This window comes from Pseudopipra pipra, chromosome Z (assembly GCF_036250125.1).
Source record: "Pseudopipra pipra isolate bDixPip1 chromosome Z, bDixPip1.hap1, whole genome shotgun sequence".
Taxonomy (NCBI): Eukaryota; Metazoa; Chordata; class Aves; order Passeriformes; family Pipridae; genus Pseudopipra; species Pseudopipra pipra.
Genome location: NC_087581.1, coordinates 27054061 through 27074312, shown reverse-complemented (window position 1 = coordinate 27074312; position 20252 = coordinate 27054061). Strand labels below are relative to the sequence as shown.

The window sequence follows — 20252 nt, the reverse complement described above, 5'->3', positions numbered from 1 at the left end:
AACACAAGTATTTCCAGAGTTGTTCTGAGATTTTAAAAAAATGTATCATCATGACAGGATAATGATTCATCATCGAATTCTGGTGAGACCATACATCACATATACATATGCACATACATATGTTAGATGCAAACATATATAAAATATATTTACAAAATATAAATATATGTAGAAGCAAAATAGACATGTGTATACACAAAAAAATATTGAACTGATTAGCATGATCCTAATATATAACTTTCTCTTTTGAACTACTGCAATTGCCTCCTTAGCGCATAGCAGTCTATCAGTAACCAAGTTGTAGAAAAGTAGTGTCAGAGATTATCTGTTCTTGGACAAAGAAACTATCAAATAACAATATAGAAGAATAAGAAAATATTCTCTTTGTTGGCCTGAGCTCATCAAGGCTTCATGTCAAGGAAGACATTTTCTCTCACTAGGAAGAAAAACTGTTCCATTTTGGAAAAATAAATAGAACCAAGTGATACTTGAGCTGATCTGACAAATGGGAAGTCCAATTTTTCAGTATTTTTAGAAACTCACAGTTTTCTACCTCACCATTTTTTCTCTGTTTTCAGGTTCGACTTTTGCCCATAATGCCTTAGGCATGTTTCATGAGTCTATAGAACAGAGATGACAAATCAGGCATGACCTTTCAGTTTGGAAACTAATTTTATTGGTATTTGAACAGGTGGAAGTAGCACTATATTTGAAACATAGAGTCCTCACCAATTATGGGCATAATTTGTTTTAATGGTATGTCAAAGTTTTTTCCTCAGAAACTATCACAAGAAGGATACTTTTTAAAGCGTATCTTGTTAATACAGTTTTCTTTGCCTTATAATGGTTTGATGGGGGAAAGGTTTTGGTTTTTCATTTTGATTTATTAAATTCGTCTTTCTGAGTTAGTGTACTCTCAGCTAGTGTACTGAAGAAGGAACTTTCTGGGTCAAAGCCCCAGCATTCTGTAAGGCAATAAGTCATACTATTCAAAAGAAAAAAATGGCAGTGCTCCCAGGTTATTTTTTTTTAAGTGAGTGTATCTTTATTTATTTAAGATTATTTTAACACTACACATATAAAAGTTTCCTTAAAAGCATTACTTCAATTTAGGCTTTAGAAATTTGCAGAAGTGCTTATAAAGGAGAAGATACATTACATTTTTAAAATGTTTTCCTAATGCTTCTAAAGCTCTAAAACTTTTTTACTGTTCTTGAACCTGAACTTTTCAATATAATAACATGGCATACATATAGGAAAGATTTATTTCAGTACATATATCAGTATATACAGCTAGCAGAAGTTAATGTAATAAAGAAATCCCCAGTAGACAAATTCTTCTTACAAAAACAGAAAGTGTTTTAACTTTCATTTCAATTTAAAAATGACAGGCCTTAGTAACTGGATTTTTTCCTTGAAAATAAGAAAAGGTCCACTAGCTTGAAATAAACAGCTAACATTTAATTATAAATAAAAATACTTTTTTATGATGTGGCTATGTTTGGAGAAGATAAAACCTAACAGTAGACCATTGAAAATTACAAGGAAAAATCAGAGTCATAGCTTTCATTTACAACTCAAATTGTCAGATATGGTGACCTGCTCTGGATATGGAAGACTTGAGAAAAGTATCAGGAACTTTTCATTTGTTTTACTGTACAAAAATCACATAAAAGAAACATTTCTGGAGCCAAAGCCATTCCAATTCATGGAGAACAGGTGGTGGACCATTCTGGTTTTAAGACCTTAAATTCTTATTGCTCCTTTTGACTGTGGCTGGATTTATGGGGAAACATAAACTCTGAGAGAGAGTGCAGAGTCTTGCTATGACTTTAAAGAGCAGAAAGGAAAGACTGACTTACACCTCAGAAACATATTGCAGAAGAACTTTGTATGACTTTATTTTATGACCACTCGTAATTGCAATTCAGAACACTTAACACTGGCAAATTAAAAAAAAAGAAAAAGACAACCAAACCAAATCAATCAATGAAACAAGCAAATCCTAAAAAAAACCCCAAACAAAATCTAGTGCAATCTCTAATTTAACAAAAAGCTGATAATGTAGCTCCAAATATGTGTGACAGGAAGTGACGACTACAAAGTAAACAAAAAGTTTATACACTGTGAATTGTGATGCAAACTTGCCTTTGTTGTCACAAATTTCCAAATATTTGTGTAAGAGAAAAATTGAAAAAAACCCCACCTTTTCCTGTCCATCTTAAACAACCCCAACTTTGGCAAATACACGGATTCAGGCAAACTGATTTTGCTAGCATGAATAAATTGACCTTTAATTCCCTTTTATGATTTGCCTTTTGCTTGTTGCATATTCTTTACTCTTGCCTGCATTACTCTTTTAATGAATTTGAATTACCACTTCATTAATTCTGTTCTATCTTTAAACCATTATAAAAATTGCTTATTTTTAATATTGATAGAGTCACCAATTTTATTTCTGTCTCATTTTGGATTATCTGTTTACTTGATGAGTCTTCAAATGCAGACATTCTATTACTCTGTGTTAACAATGCCTATCTGGTTACCTCTGTTTGAAATAAGCTGTTTTCAAGGTGCAGAACCTTCTTGCTATCAAGTGTTCCGATCGTGCAGTTGTGAATTCATTGCTGTTGATAGTATGAAACTAATACACGCAAGAATCAGGCTTGATGTTACTTTGTAGGAATATCTTTTAACTGTCTAAATTACAGAACTGGAAGTCATCTCTCTATTGGTACACTAATTATCTGTAACAAGCTTAACACCACAAATTTGGAAGGCATTTCCTCTCCATAATCACAGGAATATAAACACCCTCTGAATTGCTTTAGAGAATTATTTCTCTGATTCTTCTTTCTTGAGCTGCCCAAGAAAGTAGATTCTGACCTTATGTTTCCACATCAACCTGTAGTTCTGTTCTGCCAATCTGCTGGTGTGACACAGAAATCTGGGTTTCTTAATCTGGTTGCTTATTCCAGCTTTAAAGATAATTTTTGATATTGATGATCCAGTGAGCAGTTGCTGCTGCTTGCCAGCTAAATGATATATTGACACCTGTATGTGAATAGGAAGGAATTTCGCTAAATAACACCAAGGTTGATGGTGGCCCAGTGGTTAAAAAAAAAAAAAAAAAGCAAGCAAGAAAGCAAGCACACAAATTCCTGAATTAGTTAATCCAAACAAGCCAGCATCTCTCACTCCCATAATCCCATTTGTGACTGGAAATCAAAGCATTCAAAGTACTTCCTCAGGATGACTGCAATCTCTGCTTAGGTCCATTACACAGACCTTCATTCCTTGAACAAACAGAGTAAGTGACAACAACAGAAAGTTGTCATCCTTCAGAATTATCAACAATAGGTGTACACACAAATGTATACTTGTATTTCTCAGAGATTTGCTGGCAGCAGAAGAATAGAAATGCTAAATTATTCTGTCTTCTCTTCAGGCATGTACATGCTTATGATTTGAGAAGTTTTTCCTCTTTTCTCTGCAGCCCAGTGACCCAGGACTATCTTTTCATTTTACTCCAGTCTTTCTTTCATCCATTTTCTTTGATTACACAGACAGAGTCCAGATATTTCCAACTTCCTGACCCCAATTCAACTCCATGCAGATATTCATATGAAATTTTTCTGTCATAAAATTATGGTTTTACAGTTACAAGAAGCCAAATTGTTTTTCTCACCTATAATTAAGGACAAAAGCTGGTTACCTGTTGAGGCATATAATTTTGAGATGTCTATGTCTTAATTACACATTAGGAAATAAAAGATCTGCACAAAATTAAATTTCTTGTTCAAGAAGAGCTGAACAAAAAACATCCCCATGTCACTTGCACTAATTTCTACAGAATTAATGGTAGACTTTGGACTTTGTCAGAGCAACTTTTATAGTCAGCTGTTTTCATGGTCTTCATATCCCTTTGCTACCAGAGGGCATCAAGGCATCACTGAAGAAAAGTCATCTGGACACTAAAGAACTACAGTCATCATGGCACACCACAGTTTTATGCTTCTACACAAGTTTTCCAGGACCTGAAAAAGAAAAAGCTTACACTTCTCTGATTTATCTGGATTAGGATTTGAATATGCTTATACATTGTATTTGTTGAATAATTATCATAAATGGCAGTGAGTTGTATATCTAGAAATGCACTTCAGACAGGGAGATCATTTAGCAACTGAGCAGTGTCGGTAAAGATAAGAGGACAGTAGTTCTTCATGAATCAGTTCTTTAGGACATAAAATACTTTGCACATTAAGTGCTGACATTGAAGTAGTGCTGTCCTATTGGTAGAAGGGCTCTATTAGCAGCAGCAGGTTTCTTTGCCGAATAAGTCATTATATCATTTCATAGACAGTCTTCGCGAACGAAGATTTGGGAAAGGTCTCAACCCACATTTGTTACAAGCGCGCTGGTGATACAGGGCTTTGCAAATGCAGGTAAGGCCTTCAAGCCTGCGCAATGGATTTTTTAGGTGAGACACAGTGTGCGCTGAACTGAGCCCACCCTTTAATCCTAAGGTTCATCTGCTGGGGCTGAGTGAGCTCGGACGGTGGTAGCGAGGTCCTCAGGACGTAGGTTTGTTTAGAGTGATCTTCTCTTAGATGGATGGCCTTACAGGGCTGACGAGCTCCATCTGCCCGGGTTTAGAGTTGTCCTTCTCTTAAGTCATTATATAAGAGTAAGTAGATAGTGTATGTAAATCCTCCTCCACCACATCACATTAAATATCATCCTCTCCTGTACTTCCTTGAAAACTGATTAATTATAGATAGACTATTTTTTAAGCTAACAACAGAAGTTGGTAGTTCAGAGTTTGAAGTTGTCCAGATGAGGTTGCAGAAGTATTTATTTTTTTCTTAACTTTTTAATGATATTGATGGATGTTGACTTCAAATGTATGGTCTGAAGGTAAATTTGCTTCTTGCATTTACAAAAACTGTCCATAAAAGGGGTACAAAGACACACAAAGAAAACATGGTCAAAATCTGATTTTTTTCTTTTCTAGCATGTAGCAGTCTCTAGCGATCAAATAGGAATTTTTATTCAGCTGTTCAACTTCCTTCAGGAAATTTTTTTATTACAGAATCACAGAATGGTTGAGGCTAGGACGAACCTCTAGAGGTGGCCTTGTACACCCTTCCCCGCTCAAGCAGGGCCATCTATTGCTCAAGTGAAACATCTAGAAAACCTCTGGGTCAAGGGAGAACTTGTACTCAAATTTCTGGGTGCCCCAAGTTTCTAAGAACTGAAAAACAGTTCTGTTTCTGGAAGCTTTGACATGACATGAAAATGCATGATTTTTCCTGATGCAATTCAGAATCACCAACACACTCCACTATTGTTTCTTTTCATGCTTATAATTTACTTATAGCAGATACATGCTAAATAATAGGAAAACGGAAAGTGTCATGAAATGCCATGGTACTACTTTGGATATTTACACCCAGCTTTAAATATAACAGTAATTTTTGCCCAGCTAAGATTTTGCTCAATTGTAATCACAGCTTTAAAGGTATTAATTGGAATTTGATTGCACTTTGTATGATATCATTACAATATAAGAGAGAAAATCCAGCTACAGGGTGTCTACTGATCACTTCAGACAGGCAGGAAAAATTAAACTCTGTAAAGAGGACTGGCTCTGGAGAAATTCCTGATATGTGTTTCATTTCTGAAGCATTTTGCACTAGTAACTCTGAATAATCATAAATATTACTGCTAGCTCTCAGCCAGATAGCCTAAAAGGCAGACCAAATCACAGATTACTCTGCAATATGGATTTCTTACCACTTAATAAATTGTATAGCTGTGAGGGCTGGAAGCTTTCATTTAATTAAGAGTTCCTCCTACATCCTTTCCCCACCCACCCACAACCCCTCACCTCTAAAATAGTCTAGAACACAAAAGCAAAAATAACTTCTGTTCTAGATTCTAAAAGCATAGTTGATTTCAGGGTGTGGTCTTCAAAGAGGTTTGTTTGAAAACATAGTTATAATCTTCCCTCTAATGAAAATCTTCCAATTTTTTTCATAGTTAACCATTTTGCCTGCTTTAGAGTTATTTAAGTTATCTAAGAGAGTCAAGGTAAATCAGTGCTATTCAGATATTCCATCTCACTCCAGGTCAAGTGCTTCTTAAAGCTGTGGTCAGTCTAGACAGAGGTCTGTGTTCAGTTCCAAAACTTACAGGCTAAGAACATCTAAAAAGCTCTGAGAACAGACTGACAATATTTAGTACTGCAAATACTTTTTATCGCTTCTTTATATGGCATCCTATACTATTTTTTTTTTGTAATCATATAATGGCATGTTTCAACAAAAGGAAAATGTTGCTTATTAATTTTATAAATTAAATGCTTGGGGATTTTTTTTTTAATAAATGAACTGACATGGCAATCATTATATGGTTTAGTGGGCATAGTGGTATTCAGTCAAAGGTCGGACTTGATGATCTTGGAGGTCTTTTCCAATCTTAATGATTCTCTGAATTTCATTACTGTTAAGTTTTAAATAAGTAATTTAACCCTTAAGTTTATATATTGGATGATGATATAATACAGTGTAAAAAAGTATACATTATGATAAAATATTATCACATTTTATGTATGTCATTTGACCAACAATATAAATAGGATAATTTACTGTGGTCACAAAGCAGTTTTCATAAAGAATTGGTCTAAGAGCTCTGTATTTCCAAATGTTTTAGTGAAGCATGAAAACAAAGAGTCCTGATGCACCTTGTTGGTTGGAGATTAGGAATTTCTAAATATATTCTAATGAGCTATCTATATCACAAATGGATTTACTTACATTAATCATGCTTGGATCTTCGAAACAGAGACAAAATGTGCATTATTTATTTTTCTCTTGGTAATGAAGAATTTCTCTTCGTAGGTATTCTCTATGGTAATTACAAATAGCTTTTATATATATGAAGAGAAACATCTTTTCAGAAACATAGTTTTGAACTGGATTTTGTTAAGATGGTATTTACACCTGTTCTGATCTGATATTAACCTCTGGAAAATAACAGTTACTTATCCTTCATCATTTATTATAATTTTTTTTCCCAGTCGATAAGCAGCACACAATGTACCAAGTTTTTGCAAGTGAGTTTCCCACTTTTAAATAGGTATCATATATTAACTTATAATGATTAACTAATGAAAGTTTCATGCCTACATGCTCTGCCAATAGCAAATAATGAAATTTTTAACCAGGAAAACTGACAAACTAGCCAGACCCTACGACTTTCTCAGAGCACTCAGGTTTCCACTGTGGTTTGGTAGGGAGAGTTGAATTACACTGTTGTATCATAACTAGAAGAAAGCAATTTACATAGAGGAACAGAGAGTGGATACTGTGTAAGTAATGAGGAGATGGAAATCGCTAAGGTTTTAGCAGTGAGCTCCGGGAACATCATCTCCCAGTATTTCTTTAAATGTTTTCCACTTGGTGACAGTATTTTGGATATCTTTGGAATAAATTCAGTTCTTAAACTCATAAAAATATACTTTTCATAGGCCATTTTACAAGTTTCAGCAGACTAATGCAGCCTTTAGAGGGAAATATAACTACATTTTTGTGTCTCTGCTTCGGCAAATGCTTATTCAAATACATCGCTTTGAACAGAAGACTCACCTCATTTAGTATAGTGTGAATGGAAGAGTATGTTCGCAATTAAGCTGTGTGTACGCACTGGCATCAGCCTTTGTCTCTATAACCTATGTGACACTTATTGTATAGATTAACAATATCATCTATGAAACCAAAAATGCAAGAAGAGGTACAAAACGCGTGATCAGCTATATATGTAAACTGTGTATTTCCACTGCCTATGCACAAAGGAGTGAAAAAAAGGTCACCATTTTGACTTCTCTGAATTGTTTTCACTTCTGTTTTCTTCAGTTTCGAATACTAGCATGAAACGCTATACTAAGTACACAGGTTGTGATGTACAGCCTTTCAAAACCTCATAGGGAAGTACATTCTGATACCCACAAGAACATAAGGTACTTTCTTCTTGTGCCTCAATTACTAAAGGACTAGAAAAAGACAACTTTCACAGCATATGCTTAGTTGGAAGAGACCCACAAGGATCATTGAGTCCAACTCCTGGCCCTGCACAGGAACATCCCCAAGAGTCACACTATATACCTGAGAACATTGTCCAAACACTTCTTGAACTCTGTCAGGCTTGGTGCTGTGACCACTTCCCTGGGGAACACTGTTCCAGTGCCCAACCATCCTCTAGAAGAAAAACCTTTTACTAATATCCAACCTGAACTTCCCCTGACACTTCAGGCCATTCCCGTGGGTCATATCACTGGTCATCATAGAGAGTAGATCAGTGCCTGCCCCCCCTCTTCCTCTCATGAGGAAACTTTAAGTCCTTTTGCTTTCTATGCATAGAACTACAATAGCATCACTGTTGACAGTTCTTGGTAACTGTCCATGTCCGTAGTCATGGACAAAATAACACAGTGTGAAAGAAAGTAAATGTCAGCTCTGGGAAGCCCTTTCTCCACATTAGTGGAAGCTTTTTGTCTGTCAGATCCCTTTGGAAGTAAATTTCTTCAGATGCTGCTTTTGCAGGTTGGGAGAATATTAAATAATGAAAAGCACAGATCATTAATGTGGCCACTTTGAAATATCAGGTAAAGGAAGCATAAACAAATGTTTGTTTAAAGACAAACCAAATACAGGGTTGAAATAGAAATGTAAGCCATCAGCACCTGATAGATAACTTGTTTTTGTGAAACAGGTCTCATAAATACTTAGTAGGGCCATACAAAAGCTTACTTTAACAAGTTTAACAAAGGATTAACAAGGGCATGTGCTGGATTCTGCACCTGAGGTGGGGCAACACTGGTTGTGTGTATAGACTGAGGAACGAGAGGCTGGAGAACAGCTCTGTGGAAAGGGACCTGGGGATTCTGCTCGATGGCAATCTGAATATAAGTCAGAGGTGCCCTGGCAGCCAGGAGGGCTGGGAGGAATCAGGCAAAGCATCTCCAGCTGGCCAAAAAAATGTGATTATCCATCTCCACTCTGCACTGGTGCAGCCTCACCTTGAATCTTGTGTGCAGTTTTGGTCACTACAATATAAGAAAGATATAAAACTCTTAGAGAGGGTCCAAAGGAGGGCAACAGAGATGGTGAAGGGCCTTGAGGGGAAGCCGTATGGGGAGCAGCTGAGGTCACTTGGTCTGTTCAGCCTGGAGAAGAGGAGGTTGAAAGGAGACACTGCAGTCTACAACTTCCTTGTGAGGAGAAGTGGATGGGCAGGTTCTGATCTCTTTTCACTCTCGTGACCAGTGACAAGACTGGAGGAAACAGCATGAAGCTGAGTCAGGGGAGGTTTAGGTTAGATATTAGGAAAAGGAGTTTTTCACAGAGGATGGTTGGGCACTGGAACAGTGTTCCCCAGGGAAGTGGTCACAGCACCAAGCCTGACAAAGTTCAAGAAGTGTTTGGACAATACTCTCAGGCATATGGTGTGACTCTTGGGAATGTTCCTGTGCAGGGCCAGGAGTTGCACTCAATGATCCTTGTGGGTTTCTTCCAACTCAGCATATTCTATAATTCTATGATTTATTTGGTGGCTTACTGCATCATATCATCCCAGTGAATGAAAACAATCTTTGAAACTTCCCTTTATGCTCAGAATTCTTCCTTTTGCTTTATTCTTCTTTAAAATGAAATGATAATTTATAAATATATCTCAGTTGTTATGGGTCATTATATCCATGGATTTCACATCACCTAGGCCTACCAGAGTAGGAAAAGGAGGCATATCTCCTTCTGCTGAAGGCATGTCTGTCTTTTTCCTGCTTAGCAACAACAGAATAAAGAGGCCAAAATACTATGCTTTGATGAACAGCATCCTGGTAGCACTGAACAAAGGACCAACTGCAGCAGTGTTTAGATTCCCTGGTAACTGATGGGATTGATGAGCCAGTAGAACCTGTGATGTTTGAAAGCATTGGACTGGTAGAATACCTAAAAATATTTTTTCCTTCCATTTCTTTTTTTATTTCATGAATGTTCCAAACAAACTCTGAATGTTCTTTCTGTCTGTTGTTTGAGGAATTATCAAGTGAACTAACAATCCTTGTTGAACAAAAATCATCTAAGTTGCAGCTTTATTTTTACTTTAACTAAAATACCCATTTTCTTTCACTGATTTCTTCTTAGTGAAATCATACAAAAATTAATTTTCATAAATATAGCACTTCCTTGTGTCCAGAAAACAAGTACAAGCCACTCCCTCTTTTTTAGAAAAAGCAAACTACTATGTACACAGAAAATGTCCTGACTGAAAGTACTCCACTACATCCCAACTTTGTCCTGTTCTTTTTTATAAACCTCTTTAGGAAAGGGGCTGTGTGTGTGTGTGTGTGTGTGTGTATGCATGCATGCACATCTGTAGAATGCAAGACAATTCATAGGATGGAATGAGATAATGATTTATCTCTTGGTAGCACACTTTATTGTTTCAGATCATACTGATAGCACTCTGTACACTGTTGAATGTGCTGAGAAAATAATTACAGGAAGACACCTCTATCATCACTATCATCACGGCACTTTACCACCTCAGGAGTCAGCATGGAAATAAAGACTACAGTATTCTTTCAAGCGACATTTTTTAAATAGTCCCTGCTCAAGTGAGCCCACAAAACCAGCTGCTGCTCACTACAGAGTCTGCAGGAGCAAACTGTTATAAATGCCCTGAGATTTGGCATTATTATTTACAGAGAGTGATGGAAATTCTGGAATTTCTACCTCCTTAATTATTTGAAAAGAGGGGACAATCATGCCAGTGTCATGTGAATAATGATCCTTCTGATCCCAAGGTCATTGCTGTTCTTGAAAGGACAACTAATGCCTTCTACTACTGCTCCTGAAGGCATCCAATATGACATATTTGTCACCTATTTCTTAGAACCAGATAAAACAGTGATTTAAACTTTTCTTTTCTTTGAAGTTCCATATCCTCAAAATCTTTAAGAAAACCAGCTTCCAAATTTTAGCTATAAATCACCTCCTTCTGAGATCAGTTTTACACCTTGCAGAACCAAACTGAATTGGACCTAGGAAGGGAGAAGAGCAATGCATAGCCAACCAAGCATGTAGGTACTGAATGATGCATCAAGAAGAAATATTTGGTAGGATACCCTGCGTTCAGAACTGCTCCCTGCCTCAGTGTCTGCAGTTTCTGAATGACATCCTGTGGAAGAGTGTAGGTACTGGATGCAAAAACACCCAACCAATGTTCTAACTGTTGTATAGTATTTTGCTATGTCTCAATGTGTTGAGCAAGAATGTGCTGACCTGTCTGGGATCTCAAAAAATACAGCTTATGTTATATTATCTACTTCCCCTTTTCCCCACTACATATATAAGCACAAGCATACTTCTGGAATGAAAGGTGGAGGGATTTGGGAGTTAGAAAAATTCATGGCAGAGGTGTTTGAAAAAAGACAGAATAAGGTAAATCTGGAAAAGAGGAAAGGAATATAAGTGGAAATAAATGAAAAGGTAGCCCAGCATCTTGGAATGGAACAGAGAAGATGGAATTTGAGAAAGCATAGATTTAAGGTGAAAAAAGTATAGTCATTTGACAGAGAGAAAGGACACATTAGAAGATGCAAGAAGTAGATGATTCTTGAAAGACACTGTACGTGATTGCTTGTAAGAGAATGCAAAGCTTCACTCAGAGGGAAGAAACTTGCTTGTTGCAAAACTGAACAAGTGCTCACAGAACCAAATCCAGAGGAGTGAAATAAAAAGGAGTGTGGAGAAGAAACAGTCGCTATTGCTTTGTCTTCTATTCTTTTAAAATCATAACTGCAACCTGAATATGTAGAAACTACTTGAGATTAAAAATATGAATCATGTTGCTATCATTCCATAAACACTGGAGTTGAAATTTATCACCCCTGTCATGTCCTTTGTACCTTCTTAGTGAAGGAATCATATGAGAAAACACCTGCAAATTCTTAGGTTGCAGGTTTGATTTCCACCAGTTCACATTTGTGCTAGTTTGGGTTTATTTAAAAAAGAAAAAATTAAAGAGGTCATTGAACTATATTTGCATAAAAAAAAAAGATATCTGCTGAAGTTCATAAGGAACGGGTTGTCATTTTTATAACAGAACTTTGAGGAGCTTTTTTCTGTTGTTGAAAAAAACCCCTGAGACTAATACGTGATTTCCCTCAAAGGGCTAGTTTCATGTGGAAAACTGCTTTTCAACATAGGAAAAAAAAAGACTTGGCACTCGAGCTTGTTAATAATCTGGATGCAATACAAGAGATTTAATCTTTCCATTCCTTTTTCATGAATAACTTCTTTGGCTAAAATATAGATTTTTCTCATTGTCCTAATTTCTGTTTTAATTGAATTGCTGAGAATGAAAATGATTAGAGAATGTTGTGTGGTGAGCAGATTTGTTTGGATAATGTAGTTTTAACACCTCTTGTTCTGCCCAAAATACACAGTCTTCCATAAAAGGATGTGATAGTGCATAGTTTATATACTACACTCTATAACAGTAAATGTTCAGTGGGCTTGCATTCAGAGATTAATAGATTGGATGGAAGGAAACATAAGTTGAAACAATGAAAAGATAATATAAACAAAGTGATTATAAGAAAATTATTTTTATTGTTTCAGTGAAATTCAGCAACTTGTTTATACAGTCAAGGTCACAGTGTAGAAATGTGTCCTTCTGATATCAGGATTCATGGAATTTGCAATATTTTCTATTTAAAATTGAAAATAAGATGAACACAGTGCTTATGAAAAGCGCTGGATTAGTAGCCTTCAGACTTTGGGATAGCACTAAATACTTCAGGATGCTTTACCTAGATTGACCTGCCATTAAACTTGCAGCTTCCTCTGGAACAACTGCATTTAAAAATGAGTGAATAACATGGTTTTTCATAAAGTCCTTTGGTTGAACATAATTATCAAACATGACACCATTTTTTGGTAATGGGAACACTCATCCACTAGACACAGACACTTTTTTGTATTTTTAATTAGAAAACACATTACCTGAAGTTAATGGGATTTATGTTGAGGAGAAAAATTACTTTAATTGCATCTGTATAAATTGATCAGATTCAACAGAAGAGGTGTAAACTTGGCCATTTTGAGATAGACTTAAAGGCAAGACATAGCGCAACAGGGTCCACTCTAGCAAAAAATATCCTTCTTTTGGTACTGCAGATATTTATCTATACTGTGGTTGGAATATTTATAGGCCCACAGCAATAACAACCTTCAAATATTAACTGGAGGGAACTGGGACAACCCATTTCTTGCCTCCCAGTTCTTGTCTGTGCCTCTTGATTTACGCGTAGAAAGAAGGCAACATGAGAAGGATGGAGCAACACTCCCTCCCTCAGATGACTGAGTAGCTTCTTCCATAACACTCCTATATTCAAGAAGGAAAAGGTTCAAGGCTGGGAAATAAACTAAGACTTTTCATTTTCCTCCCTCTATATCCTGTTCACCCCCCTGACAGCATAGCACTGCCATATAAGATGTTGTGATCTGAATCTCCTTGAAATTTTGCAGAAGGGAACAAACATTCATATTGATGAGACTTCATTTGGACCAGTTGTTGTTGGTTTGTGAGATCCTGTTTTCTAGAAAGCATTTTTGGATACTTTTATATAAAAGAAGATGTGTAAATTACCCAGCAGTGTCTCCTTAGGAACTATAAGTCAGTGTTCAAGTGAAATATTAATAAAATCTTCCAGTTCTGTGAATGAGTTACAGTATTAGTATCTTCATGAGTTTTTAAATATATGAATTCTGCTACTTATGAGTATTTACATCAAGTAGTGTATCAAGATTTTGATCAAGTAGTGTTATACAGACTGTGATCTCTGACCTCTGTGTGCAAAATGGTGCTTTAGTCTCCCTAATGCATTTAGAGCACCCATTAAGTAATCACACACACTAAGTAATGCACAGTGTCTAATTTTTGTTTTGCTGTTGTAAAAAATGTGAACTAGCAAGCTGTTATCCGGCTGTTGGTTTTCCTTTAGTGGATTCCATTTTCTTCTTCTGATATTAGAAAATATTTCCAAGATTCTAGTCTTAGCTGTCCACTGCTGTCCTTAAAATTTAGTGGTATCTTCTTCCCATGAAGGATACATTTTGAATCCAGACTGAAAAAAAAAAGGAACAAAAGACTCCATCTATCACAGTGTATTCAAATTGAAGACAAATCTTGCAACAGAACTCCTGCACCTGTGTGCATATATACATTATACATATATGTATGTATGATACTCAAGAATAATACCACCACACTGCGTTCTGTATTCTAAATATATCCTTTCTAAATAGTAAGCAGAGTTCTCACAACATCTGAGATACTCTAAATAGTCCAGAAATAAAAGACAAAGCTGCCTCCTCTATCTACAAATCTTATTTACAGCTTTCCCTACATAAGCTGCTGTTTATTTTCAGTTTGAGGCACACACCGTAGTGCACTTTGATAAAGCTGATCCTGCTTCATCATCTCCAAGTCCCTGCAGGTTTTAATGTGCTGTGTGATTACTTAGTAGTTCTTTTGGACTCTTGCACTTACAGCTTAAAAATCCAAACCAAAACACCTCATCCCAGTCCAAAATCAAAGAGCTAGTACAACGAGTTTTCCCCTAACAAGCAGAAACAACCAAGTCTAATGAGCTTGAGTTAACGTGCTACATCACCTGATTCAACCACCCTGCTAGTTTGGGTCTATGGTAGGGCATGTGGTGTGAATGGCTCAGTCACACAATGCATGGGCTGGGGTGAGCGTGCGGACCAGCCTGCTCATCTCCCTTGTCTTTCAAACATCCATTTCCATAGAAGTAAAATTAGAACAAGGTTTGAGACCTGTAGGATAGGAGACCTGAATCCTTTCAAACAGATTTAAAATGTGCTGGTACGTACAGAAGTTGTTTGAGTACCAGGCAGATCATGCATGTGTATAAAGCCTCATTTCCTTAAGACAGCAAGGAAAAAATAGCAAATGTGGCAAAAATGATCATAAAAAACCACAATGAAAATCACTTTCCCTTCCACACCTTTGTGTCTAACTACCTAAATTTCATCAGTTAAAAGATATATATGAATCACAAATGTTTACAAGATGAAGACAAGTACTGAGAATGTCTGCTGAGGTACTAAATCAGGACTTAAAAAGATGCACACTCAAACTGAATTAGTTGAATAAGTTTTTGCATACAGATAACACATGTTTACTTGTCTAGTAGTGTTTTATTATTTTTAATAATAGGTGCTCAAAGTGATTGTAGTTTATAAATTAGAATTTTCAAATATCAGTACAGCAACTCAGGAACATTTTTTATAATCATTTTGTAAGCCAATGCCCAAAATATCTATTATTGCAGTTTTGTGACAAATCATCTGATAGATTTCAGCCAACAGCTTGTCATACGTTAATCATAAGAAACTGTAAAATATGGCTATCATAATGTATGAGAAAAAAAGGGAGAGGAAACTATAGAGTAACCTTCCTGATCCACCTATCCTGCTCCCCCTTGCCTTCCTGATTTTGCTGTGTCCACCCAGTGTCCACTGGATCCAGTTGTTAATGGAATGTCCTACCATGCTAAAGAGCTTAGTGGGATGTTAGTTACCAGGAATGCAAGCAACAATACAAGGCAGAACAGAAAAGAGAAAAATAACACTGACACTATGAATGAAGTACTATTTAATACAGGAAATTCATGAGACTGAGACATGAAGATGCATGGTTCATCCTTTACTTGAAGAGCTATGGCAGAAGTCACTCAAGAGTATGGTTCTAGGTAGGTATTCAGACAAATTCAGGAAAGCTGACCCATTTCGCTTCCTCCCTTACTATGTCTTTTGAGTTTTAAACCTGCATTCACATCCTGCGCTTCCCATCAGACTTGCACTGCTGGTCCATAGCCTCCATGAGGACTCTGAAAGTGGCTGTGTGAGCAGGAAGAACAGGATTTAAACAGTTAATTTCGAACGATGACAGAAAGATGCATAATTCGATAAAACCTCAGAAAGAACACATGATACTTATTTTCAAATAAAACAATCTTCTTCCTTTCACTCCAGGAAAAAAAAAAAATAGAACATTCCTATACTCCAAATGTACTTTAAGTACTATCTTAGAGATTGTCCAGTGTTTTACAGGAAACATTTCAAAGTTAATAAAATGTGTAAACATATTTCCAATTCAATGTTGTACTAACTTTAGAGTAACATACTCTTGCAATCTTGGCAAAAAGAGAACATCAGTGTAGAATGCTGTGTTTGAATTTTTAATGTAGTTTGGGGGAAAAAATCCACCTTAATGAGTAGTTTATAACAAATGAATTAGGCTTCTTGCTGTGTTATCTCCTCTTAACAGGGAAGGAATATTAACAAACCACATATATACATTTATGTATGTATATATGTACACTACTATCTCAAATACAAAATTTATGCTACTGATACCAGATGGTGATACGCAGTATAATGACTGTAAGTATACAGTGTTTTAATGCTACTTCATGAATTTAGGTTATTTTCTTATTTTTTCTTTTTTTTTTTTTTTTCTTTAGCATCACTGCAAAACTTGGAAATCTTATAAATAATATTAATGAGATCTGGTTTTAATACTTTAATAGAAAGAAATGCATTTATTTCTAATGTGATGCATTTCTTCCTAATGTGTACTGTGAGACAAACTGAACAGACGGAATAGCTGCTTATAATTGTAAAATAAAGGAAAGCTAAATGTAGTCCCCAAAACACATCTATGTTGTGATACCACACAAAAATATAAAATACATGGGTTTATTGCTCAATTCTTCAATGCCATGTCAGGATCATATCATGAAGAACACGAAAACAGCTAAGTATACTGATAAGAACTGATATACTGATATTTTCTTAATATACTGATATTAAAGATACTTTCTTTAGTATACTAACAAGCTACCTTATCATACCAAATAATTATTTTACAAAGTTACTTGTACTTTGAAACATACTATTTGGAAAGGAATAGTGATCTTTTAAGTGTAAGATTATTCAGGGGACCAGTTTTAAGGGCGTCACTGGCAACATCAAAAGAAGACAGCAATTTATAGGAGTTGGGGAGAGCAGAGTTTATCTCCACTTCTATCAGCCTTCATGTTGGCAGCACTATATTCCAGAGGGTGATACGATTAATATGATCAAAAACACCCAAATCACTCTCCTCTGCAGAAAGTATCATTCATCTGCAATGAATTTTGCAGATACCAACATGGCTGATTTCAGAATCAGGGACTACACAACTTGATCAGATTGCAGCCTGCCAGCACAGAACTCAGGACTAAAGGACCAGTCTGGTCAATGGTGCACCCACAGTTTCATTCTGATGAAGCCAGGAAGCCAACTTTTCCAGTACCAATATTAATGGGCTCCCATCACCATAAGGATGGACTAGCACTTACTGTGTTTATCCTAACACTCTACCCCCATTTCAGAATCAACTAGGTTGGAATAGATCTTGGAGATCCTTGAATTCAACCTTTGACCACCTTGTCAACTAGTCCATGGCAGGAAGTGCTACATCCAGTCTCTATTTTACACAGGATGAACTGTGTCACAGAGGACATATGTTCCAGGCTTCTGAAGACACCTAGAAGTTAACACTGAGGTTTTCCAAAGCACTTTTCACTTAAATCCTACGTCCTACGCGCTGTTCCTTCTCTGCTCAGGACGGGGCAGGACGGGGTAAGAAGAGGCCGGACAGACCCTTTTTTAGCCCAACGCCACACCACCGATTGCGCCAAGCAACACGTGCTGTCACTTGGCGTGGCACCTGACCATTCTTCAGGAAGAAAATCTGAGACTTGCCATACTGAAGGATGACTGACAAGAAAATACCGCTCTGCAACACTCTGTCACACCCCTCGCGGGCCGGGAGGTCCGGTACAACCCCCGGCGGTTTAACCATCTGACTGCGCACCCGCACAAGAAGTCGAGCGTCTAAACTCCGGTGAATTTCTCTCGCCCAGGGAAGTTTTTTGGGGGTGAGCAGACAAAAGGGCTGCCACCGCCTCCGCAGCCCCCCGGCCCCGACACCCCGTCCCCCGGCCCGGCCCGGCCTGGAGTGACGTCACGCGCCCGCCCCCAACCGCGCGCGGGTGTGCGTGCGCGCGGTGGCCGCGCGACGCCGCTCCCGGCCGGCCCGCGGCTCGGGATGGGGCGGCCGCTCCTGGATCGCCTGGACATGCACTCGCCCCCCCGCATCCTCGCGCACGCATAGGCACGGGCATCGGCAGCGTGCTTTCCCCAACACTTGGGGCCGTACGGATCCTGTGGTCTACACAGCGTTAAGAGGATTATAAAAGAAAAATCACGAAAAAAACAACAAACCCCCCCAAACAACAACAAAAAAACCAAACCGCCAGAAAAAAACCAAAAGCACACCACCCCCACCCCCCAACAAAGACCGCTGAAACAGCCATCCAACCCAAACCGCAGAACAAACCCACGAAACGGGGAGCGCCGTCCCCATCTTCCCCACGGCGTCCCCCTTCTCTCCCCGAGGGGCGAGGAGGAGCGGAAGGAGGGTTGCTCGTGTTTCGACTCTCGGGAACGGTTTCTGGTGATTTTTCCCGTGCCTCTGCCCTCCCACTCCGCCCACCCCGTGCCCTCTTTCTTCGCTTTTGTTTGCACTGCACTTTTTGTGGGAAGGGAGGCGGGAGGCTTGAACACCTCGCTTTTATTTGTAGCAAAGGAATGTGCTAAAAAAAAAAAAAAGGAAAGGAAAGGAGGAAGGGGGAAAAAAGAGCGAAGAGGGAAGGAAGAAGGAGAGGGAGAGAGAGGGAGAAAGAGAGAGAGAGTGAGTGAGAGGGAGGAGGAGGAGGAGGAGGGGAAACGGAGCAGCAGCTCGGGAACAGAGAGCGCGCCCGGGAGCAGCAGCAGCAGCAGCCGTCGCCGCCGCAGGAAGGAGAAGAAGAGGAGAAGAGCAGAGCGGAGCAGAGCAGCGCGGAGGAGAGGCGGCGCTGGCAGGAGGAGGCAGGCGCGGACCTGGCTCTTTTGGATGCTGGATTTTCGGACTCTCGTTGATACTCTTTCGCTCCCCGGTGCCGGACTGTGAGAGACACGCACGAGCGCCAGGCAGCAGCGACGGGGCTCCGCTGGTGGCTCCTGCTGCTGCCGCTGCTGCTGCGGGGCTTGGATTAAATTGGCCGCCCCGGAGCCGACCGGGAGCAGCAGCAGGAGGAGGTGGCGGCGGCGGGAAGCGGCGGCAGGCGGGCAGGCGGCGGCGGCGGCTGCTGCTGGTACCGGGGGAGCCAGCATGACCAGGTAACTGCCCCGCTCCTGACCCATTTTTCCTCCGCCGCCGCTCCCTTTTTGCCGCCTCTTTCGGCGCGTTTGTGGGTGTGAACACAAAAGTGTGTGTGTGCGTGCGTGTGTGTGTGCGCGCAGCCCGCACACATGTGCCTCACAGACAACTCTCCCCGCGGGTGCCCCGGGGTTCCCCCCCGGCCGCTGCCAGCCCGCTCCCCGCGCCTCCCCGCCGGTGTCAGCCTGGCAGCGAGGCCTGTTCGGGAAGCGAGGGGAGTTGCGGTGCAGGGACGGGGGATGGGGCAGGGAGAGGGCGATTGATGGATCGGAGTCGACGTTTCCACTGAGTGCCGCTGTACGCGGGCGGGGAGGGGGGAGTACGGTAATTACACACTGGCTGTTTGCTTTGGCGAGAGAATTATTAATATTAATTATTTTGTTTATTTTTATGGGTGGAGAGAAGGGGGAAGGTAGCAAGGGTGAGAGGCCAGGCGCCTGCCGCTGGGAGACGGGGTGTGGGGGTGAGCGGCCGGCAGGGACCTCCGGCGCCGGTCCGAGCAGGGCTCCGTTCTTCTCCTCCTCCTCCACCTCTTCTTCCTCCTCCTCCTTCTCCTTCTACTCCTCCTCCTCCTCCTTCTCCTGCTGTCTCTCGGCGGAGCAGGGAGGCACGGAGATGCGAAGCTTTTCTCAGGTTAGGCTTTTAATTTCTTGTTTACTCTCGCGAAACCACTTGAAAGGAAGCACATCGGGCTGAAAACTCAGTTTTCTGAGCGCTTACAGAGGGGTTCTTGAATTTGTTCAGCAAACTTAGCAGCTCCCTCTGCGCCGGTCTGCCCGTGCAAGCAGGCACTCCTCACTGCTGCAACTGGGCTCTCCCAGACTTGCAAATAAAACAGTTGTTTTTTC

General features: G+C 39.3%; 2 protein-coding genes across 48 annotated transcripts in view; one reads left to right on the top strand and one right to left on the bottom strand.

Annotated features, from left to right (window-relative positions):
• Positions 1-20252, top strand: part of PTPRD (protein tyrosine phosphatase receptor type D) — a 1159674-nt gene that overhangs the window by 790040 nt on the left and 349382 nt on the right. For 6 of the 36 annotated variants that reach the window (XM_064641460.1, XM_064641459.1, XM_064641458.1 and 3 more), the window contains exon 1: positions 19279-19364. The exons of the other annotated variants lie outside the window; for them this stretch is intronic. The gene's annotated coding sequence lies outside the window, so the exon portion shown is untranslated. Of the gene's footprint in view, positions 1-19278; positions 19365-20252 lie in introns of those variants that run through there. 36 annotated transcript variants of the gene reach the window in all.
• Positions 13993-19575, bottom strand: LOC135406895 (uncharacterized). 12 transcript variants are annotated; one of them, XR_010426555.1, is made up of 3 exons: positions 18019-18284; positions 15901-15995; positions 13993-14194 (listed from the first exon to the last, which is right to left on the bottom strand). XR_010426555.1 is itself a non-coding variant. In XM_064641463.1 (3 exons), exons 1-2 carry the CDS (start codon positions 19386-19388, stop codon positions 15928-15930), a joined length of 909 nt encoding a protein of 302 aa, XP_064497533.1. In that variant the 5' UTR covers positions 19389-19575; the 3' UTR covers positions 13993-14194; positions 15901-15927. The 12 variants fall into 12 exon arrangements, 4 of the variants coding, with proteins under 4 accessions (XP_064497533.1, XP_064497534.1, XP_064497535.1 ...); XR_010426560.1 differs by lacking the exon at positions 18019-18284 and adding an exon at positions 17927-18014; XR_010426558.1 differs by lacking the exon at positions 18019-18284 and adding an exon at positions 17877-17982.